Here is a 7,767-nt window from a genome sequence, read left to right on the forward strand (position 1 = left end):
CCCCCCTGCCCCGGACCTGAGGGGCTCAGGTGGCCCCAAAGCAAATTCCCCTCTGCTGCTCTGCCTTTGTCTGCCCGGCTCTCCCAGTCTCTGGTAGTTCTGGAATCCAAGGGCTCTGGTTGCCTTGGACTGACTGAGGGGCGGTGGGGGAGGGGCGAGGAGGACACGAGATGGGACTCAGGGTCAGCCCTGCCCCTCTGGCCTCGTTAAAACCCCACCCTGTTTTCCCTGAAGGAACATTCCTAAGGCTCAAGGGCTAGTACCCCTGAGGAGCGGGGGCCCAGGTCTCAACCCCTCCCCTACAAAGCTGCCACATCTAACATCCCTGCTGCTTCCGTGTGTGGGTGAACAGGAGTGGAGGTGGGGGCACGTGGAGCGCCCAGGGCCCCCGCCCACCCCTGTGCCTGTATCTAATATATAAATATAGAGATGTGTCTATGGATGGTCCTGGCTCTGTCTGTGTTCGCCGACACCCTGACCCTCACCCTTGCTGCCCTGAGCGCTGCCTCTCCAGCCCGATGCTCTACCTGGCATGGTGGCCTTCGGGTCCCCCACTGGCCAGGGTTGAGGATGGGAGTGGGATCTAGACTCCTGGACAGAGTGGGGTCTTGTTGTTCGGTCACTAATTCGTGTCCAGCTCCTTGCGACCTCATGGACTGCAGCCTGCCAGGCTCCTCTATCTTCCACTCTCGCATGGAGTTTGCTCCAATTCATGTCTGTTGAGTCGGGGTCAGTCTCCCCCTTAGTCATTGTCCTGTCCCCTCTCTAATAGCTTCCTGTCTAACTGGCTGGAGGTGATTCTAGAGTGACTCAGGGACACCCTGCACACCCCCAGATTCTCTGGAAATGGCAAGGAGTGTATATATACTCTGGCAACAGGCACCAGCGGGAAGGCAGTGTGGTAGTGGACCTGCCAGGGGAGGGTTGACTTGATTTCCCTGGTGTGGCCACGGAGACAGGGAGGCTGGGCTGTGCGAAGGGCCTGGGGTACGAGGCCCAGAGCTGCCTGGTCTCTTCTGCCTCTACCCCATCCCCAGCTCAGCCCTGCAGTCTGGCCTCGAGCCAGCAGCAGGCTCAGCAGGTCCCTAGGGGTGTGGTGGCAGCTGGTGGTGGAGCCAGCCTACATCAGCCAGGCAGTCAGTGAAGCAGCACAGTTCACCGGGAAAAGCTGAGTTCCACGGCTCCCAGAGCCTGGAGAGGCGGCGTGGCCATGAGCCCTCTGCTGTACAACGCCCTGCCCGCCCTGGGCAGCTATGTCATGCTGTCCTTCTTCTTCCTGCGCCGACCTCGCCTGCTGCACACACCGTGGGTTCCAGCCTTCCGTCCCCGCCTGGGGGCCCACCGTGGAGGTGAGCTGGGCTGGGGTAGGCACGGGGTGGCCACTCCTGAGGATGGAGTGAGGACTGCAAGGCAGGTGGACAGCAGAGAGGGGTAGGTCCCAAGGGCAGGATGTTAAAGGGAGGGCAGAGTTCAAAGTAGGCGGAGATAAGGATGGCAGGGCAAGAGATGGAATAGGGAATAAGAAGCCGTTCAACCTGTCCTGACTGGAAGTGATGAGACAGGGGACAGGGGATATGCGAGGAGGGAGGCCAGGCCCCAGGAACCCACGCTAGCTGCTCCACACAGGGTCTGGAGAACGCCTGGAGAACACCATGGAGGCCATGGAGAAGTGAGTCCACCTGCCTGGCTATGCTGCTGGGTAAGGTTGTGCCAGCTGTGTGAGGCATGATCCTAAGGGGTGCCATCCACTTCCTGATCTGGGTGACTGGAGCTCCTGGGAGTTGCGCAGTGCACCGCCTGCACATCCAGCCGGACCTGACGTTCCCCTCAGCCTCCCTACCACCCTGCCGTCTGGCTCATCCCTGTCCCCCAGCCACTTACTAAGCTTCGCTCTCATAGCTCCATGGCCCAGCGAGCAGACTTCCTGGAGCTCGACTGCCAGCTGACTCGGGATGGCGTGGTGGTGGTGTCACACGACAAAAACCTGTCCCGCCAGACAGGTGTAAACAGGGACGTGGGCAGCCTGAACTTTGAGGTGGGCTTTGCCGCAGCCCCCCACTGTGCCCAGAGAACCAACTCCCCTCCACACCCCTCCTGGTGACTTGCTCCCTGCCCTCCCTAGGACCTGCCCCTCTTAAAGGAAGAGCTAGAGGTCTATTTCTCACCAGGTAAGAGCGTGGGCTGCAAGCGCTGGGCTGAGCCTACTGGAGTGGGGTCCCGGCCTCAACCTCCTGCCCCCTCTTCTCCTCTGGGACCGCCCCCACCCCAGCAATCCTCCTCCCATCCTTCTCCCCACCACCTCCAGGCCACTTTGCACGCGGGGCCGACCGGCACATGATGCGTCTGGAGGACTTGTTCCGGAGGTTCCCACGGACGCCCATGAGTGTGGAAGTCAAAGAGCGAAATGAAGAGCTCATTCACAAGGTGGTGCTGCGGGCAGGGGTGGCTCGGGTCCAGGGCTGGACGGAGGCCTGACTCCCCCTCCGCTCCCCCTCCTCCTCCCAGATAGCATGCCTGGTGAGGCACTATGACCGCAACGAAATCACAATCTGGGCCTCGGAGAAGAGCTCCATCATGAAGAAATGCAAGGCTGCTGTGAGTCCCCATCCCGCTCTGCACCTCTGTGCCTCCCCAGGCAGCCTAGGCCGGGGGCCTGCGGATGCTGGAGGAGCCCTGAACAGGGCCTCCAGGGGTAGGGCTGCGGGAGGCGGGGGAGTGTGTGAGCAGAGTCGTGCCAGAGGGACAGGGCTTGGAACGCTGGGCCCAGATGTGGCTTTGCTCCTGCAGGTGGTAGGGTTTCCTGAATGTCAAAAATTGTTTCTCCCACAGCCCAAGCCTCCTCTCCGCTCCCCCTGGAGCAGATTGATCCCCCTTCTTACTTCCTCTTGTTTCCTAGAACCCTGAGATGCCCACCTCCTTCACACTGAGCCGAGGGTTCTGGGTGCTGCTGTTCTATTACCTGGGGCTGCTGCCCTTCATCTCCATCCCCGAGAAGTTCTTCATGTGTTTCCTGCCGACCATCATCAACAGGTACCTACTAGGTCCCCGTCTATCTTCCAAATTCTCCCCCAGGCTTCTGGCCCCAGAAACCTGAAATTAACGCATTGCTAATCAACTCTACTGTGATATAAAATTAAAAGTTTCAAAAAAAGAGAAATACCCACCACCTCAAACCTGATTGTGCAGGGTCCCATGTAGAGCAGGAGATCCCAATGTCCCCAGCTCCCTGACCACCCTCAAGGATCACCCACAGGGGCTTTTGAAGATAATGGTTCTCACCAAGGATTCGTGAATACCAACCCCCCCAAAAAAACTTCTCTGTAAATGTGTGATAATGTGGATGGAGTTTTAGGACAAGGGTGCATTTATTCATCCATTCATCCAACAAATGTATCTTGAATGCCTACTCTGTTTTACATGCACTTGCACTAGTAAATAAGACCAGCGTGAGTGGGGTAGGGCCCTCCAGGAGCTTACAGTCTGCTTGAGGAGGTGGTTATTAATTATAGCATCACTCTCTGATTCTCAAACAGAAAGGCATTTTCCTGCCTGGAGATAAGGATTAACAAAGTAACAGCTGAGCAAAGTAGCAGGAATTTGGATACTTGGCCAGCTCTCCCTCTGGGACCCTTCTATTGCCTTCTGAGCCCTCTCTGTAGCTGTCCCAGTGCTTTCTGCTCGCCTCTGTTGTCTTCAGGGAAGCTCCCAGCCAACCCCCAACCCCCACCCCCCATCCCACAAAGAGATCATTTTACTGCAGAACTTGGTGTATATCACGTTTTATCCAGGGTTTGCAAGGTGTTTTCACATCCTTTAGTTTATTTGAGCCTTACCTCTTACCAACCCCAGGAGATACAGGAATCATGACCCCACAGGACCCATGGAGGATCTGAGGCTCAGAGAGGTTCTGTAATTTGCCCAAAGTCACACAGCACACAGACCCTGCTCCTGAGCACTGTAACAGCCTCTAAAGTCACCCCTAGAGTGGGGCAATCAGGGACCGACAGCTGACCTGTGAAGTGCTGTCTGGCCTTGAAATTGGTCAGGCCTAACCATGAGGAGCTCCAGACTGCCTATCCAGTTTGGGAATCTTGCTGGGTCGTGGCCCCAGCCCCACCATGGATGGGCTGTGTGACGTTGGGCAAGTCACTTTCGTTCTCTTAAGTCTCTGTTCTTCTGTAAAACAGTGAGGGCAGAGGCATACCCTCAAAGCATGGAGTCAGGGTCACTGAGTAGTGGGTGACTTATTCCTCTGTGTAACCTCAGAGACTCTTCCAGAAGGAGTGGGGTGAGGCTGCTCGAAGGGTCACTACCACCCCACCCCACCCCACCCCACCCCTGTGACAGAGAGAGACCCAGGGGCTGACCACACCACCACCTCTCCACAGGACCTACTTCCCGTTTTCCCACCCAGGGCTGAATCAACTGGCGGCTGTGGTTGCCAAATGGTGAGGTGGGCGAGAAGGCTGGGTGGGGTGTCCCCACAGAGACCCATCCCCGCCCTTCCCCTTAGTCCCCTCTCATCATGACCTTTGTGACCCTGCTCCCCTCCAGGCTCATCATGAGGAAGAGTCTGATCCAACACCTGCAGCAGCGAGGGGTGCAGGTGAGCAAGTGGTGGTTCACAGCGTGGGCCTGCTGGCTCTGCTTCTGACTGGCTGGGTCACTTGGCAGGTCACTGTCTGAGTCTCGGTTTCTTAATCTGTAAAATGGGGATAATGGTGTTTTAAACTCCTGTGGATATGTAGGCAGTACTTAGTAAGTGCTTTATAAAGGCTAGTCGTTGTGATGATGATGGTGTATGGAACTGTCCCAATCCCTGATGAGGGGGCTGGGAAGAGACCACGGGGTCCAGGGAAAGGTCAGATCAGCCCACCCCCTCCTGTCCCCGAGCATCAGCTCTGACAAGGCCATTTAATTAGCAGACCTTGGATGAGAACTGACTGTGTTGAGACCACAGGCATTGTGGTCCTGGAGAAGGAGCAGAGAGTGTACCATCATGGGCAGGGGAGGAAAAGCAGGCATTACAGGGGCAGCCAGTGGGCAGAAAGGGGACAGAGTGCTGTTATCTGTGGGGCCAGAGAAGACCTAGAAGAAGTGAGCCAGCTCACAGGGAGGGGAAAGGGAGAGTGTCTTGGCAGGAGGCTCAGTGTATGGGAAGGTCAGGAGAAGCAAGAGGCCAGCAGAGGAACTGAGGGGTCCCACTAGCCTGCAGTCTGGAGAAAGTGGCACCAGGGACCTGGAGAAGGTAGCCCAGGAACCTCAGTGAGGAACTCAGACTTCAACCCAAAGGGAAGGGACGTTTTTGAGGGCCTTAAGCAGGGGAGAGACCTGATTCAATGGAGCCTTGTCGAGTGAGGGTCACGCCAGCCACCACGTGGAGGAGGGATTGTGAGGGCCAGTGTGGAGGCAGTCACTGGGTAGCTGATGCTGCCACTGACGGGACTGGGGCTTAGGTGGCAGCAGCGAGGATGGATGGAAGGGTTAAGTCACAGACAGGCCCAGACTCGGCCACTGATTGGATGTGGGGGTGAGTGAGGCCTGGGGATGACATAGCTCTTTCAGATTAGGCCTTCTGCTCTGCCATCTTCACCGTAACTCCGGACAGTTGGACTGTCATTCTGATTTGTCAAAATAAGAAACTGAGAGGTCCAGCCAGTGACTTAGCCCAGGCTACAAATACTGTCTCCACCTGCTTCAGTGCCTGCAGGAGAGGACTCAGGAGGCAGGGAAGATGCAGTCTGAGCAGCAGCAGATAGGGGCAGGTTGGGAGATATGGGCAGGCTGGTAAATGTTCCACTACCAACTTGGGGGGCTAGGGGGAGGGGAGCCTTGATTTGAACATTAGGTAATTTCCTTGCTGTATACACGCCCACCTTGGCGGATTTCAGGTTACCAACCTGAATTCACTGAACGGAGTTGGGAAGAGATATATCATGTGGTAGCATGATATATTATATAGCATTTCCATCTTACACATTCGATAGAGGTAGGTGACTTCCAGAACATGGAATCAAATGTAGTAATCAGGAAGTGATGAGTTTTGGGTGTTGATTACCTTTGTTTTGAATATAATTTATTGAATTGTAAGTTTATATAATACTTAATAGTGATTGTGTTTAGACTTCCCTGGTGGTCCAGTGGTTAAGACTCGGCACTTCCACTGCAGGGGGTGTGGGTTCAATCCCTGGTTGAGGAACTGGAGATGCCCCCACCCCCTGCCAAAAAAAAAGGAGGGTGTGTTTAATAACCAGTTTGCAAAATTCCTGAAAATGTAGGGATCAGTTCCAGCATCTGGATACAAGGGGGAGTGCCCGGTAGTTGTTGGGAAACTTCAAGCTCCTCCCTCCCCCCAGGTGGTATTTTGGTGCCTTAATGAAGAGTCAGACTTCGAAGCAGCCTTCAACCTGGGGGCCACTGGCGTCATAACTGATTACCCAACAGCCCTGAGGTGCTACCTGGACAGCCGTGGACCACCTGCCCTGGCCTCCTAACCTAGAGGTTCCTCATCCTCTCCTCTGTTTCTCTTCTCCAATAAATATATTCTTCTCAGCCACGTCTTTGTGCTTGGGGGGACGGGGTGGGGGTGGGGGGTAGATTCTAGAAGACTACAAAGATGGCAGCTTGGGACGGAAGAGGCCAGCTGAGGGCCACAATCTGAGGCCCTCAACCACCCTGAGCCACTGGTTCCACGACATTCCAGTTTGAGAGTAATGCCACACCCTATGCCAACCTGGCCTCCACTGTACTCAGGAATGTCGCTTGCAAGGCCCCCTGCACCTTCAGAGCCACAGACAATGGGTCCATTCTCCTGAGGACATTAAGAGCCCCAAGCACACAGCAAAGGACCTGACTTGCCCCAGCAAGTCCATCTGCCCATCTGCTACCTTAGCCATTCCAGTGTTCCATTCCCAGGTCTCCGACTCCAGAAGCTTCTCCAATTCCTCCACCCCCTGGAGCCCTACTACCCTATTCATTTAATGAATCACGTATTTCACAGATTATCAACTATAGGCCAGGCTGGGTACTGGGACCAACGCAAGGACCAAGACAAGTCTATATGGCAGACACATGTTTAAACATTTTCATTTTAAACCCAGTTAAGAGGTGAGAAAGGGGACAACAGTTAACCCAGCCTGATAACCCTGCAGGGCATCCGAGGAGGCTGCCTGGAAGAGGGGACACACAACAATAGGAATGGGCTTGTTCTGAGGCTCTGGCTCCCAGGGTTCTAACACGGATGGATACCTTTAGCTTTTCCCATCCGAGAGTCTGTCCCTAGTGCTATATAGCAAGAACCATGGACCAAAGTGAGAATCTCAACTTCTCTTTATCAGCTGGATAAGCTCTGGGGAGCTGCTGGACCTCTGCGGACCTCAGCTCCCCGGGAAAATGGAAACAATAGCAGAAGCTACCTCCTCCGATTGCTGTGGGGTTTAAGGGGGTGGGCACGAGCGGTGGGTAAACGTTTGCAGATAATTATGACTATTGTTTCCCGGGGCCGTGCGTCCAGTCCAGACACCATCTTCCTCCTAATCCTAGGTCAGGTCAGGTATCTCAGATCTTCGCCCCTTCGAGGACCGCGGGAGGCCAGGTGGGCGACGAGGCCCGGGCCGTGGGGCAGGCCGGCTGGGTTTCGGGCCGCAGCCGCATTTCCGGGCCGGCCTGGGCCGGGAGCAGGGGGAAGGGCAGCCCAGGCCTGCGCTGGCCACTGTGTGACGCGCCCCCTCATTTGCATACTGCACGCCGATTGGTCACGGCGGCCGC

At 55.8% G+C, this 7,767-nt stretch overlaps 1 protein-coding gene across 2 annotated transcripts; it reads left to right on the plus strand.

Annotated features, from left to right (window-relative positions):
* The first annotated feature begins 6 nt into the window (after positions 1-6).
* Positions 7-6,552, plus strand: GDPD3 (glycerophosphodiester phosphodiesterase domain containing 3). Of its 2 annotated transcripts, none has more exons than XM_010837285.1 (10): positions 7-1,349; positions 1,627-1,669; positions 1,900-2,035; positions 2,123-2,168; positions 2,306-2,424; positions 2,506-2,595; positions 2,897-3,030; positions 4,389-4,448; positions 4,555-4,606; positions 6,357-6,549. In XM_010837285.1, the coding sequence occupies exons 1-10, from the start codon at positions 1,211-1,213 to the stop codon at positions 6,492-6,494; spliced, it is 957 nt and encodes a 318-aa protein (XP_010835587.1). In that variant the 5' UTR covers positions 7-1,210; the 3' UTR covers positions 6,495-6,549. The 2 variants fall into 2 exon arrangements, with proteins under 2 accessions (XP_010835587.1, XP_010835588.1); XM_010837286.1 differs by having other exon boundaries at positions 1,304-1,349; positions 1,627-1,699; positions 6,357-6,552.
* Positions 6,553-7,767: the final 1,215 nt, after the last annotated feature.

Source organism: Bison bison, unplaced genomic scaffold (assembly GCF_000754665.1).
Source record: "Bison bison bison isolate TAMUID 2011002044 unplaced genomic scaffold, Bison_UMD1.0 scf7180017864072, whole genome shotgun sequence".
In the NCBI taxonomy this organism is placed as follows: domain Eukaryota; kingdom Metazoa; phylum Chordata; class Mammalia; order Artiodactyla; family Bovidae; genus Bison; species Bison bison.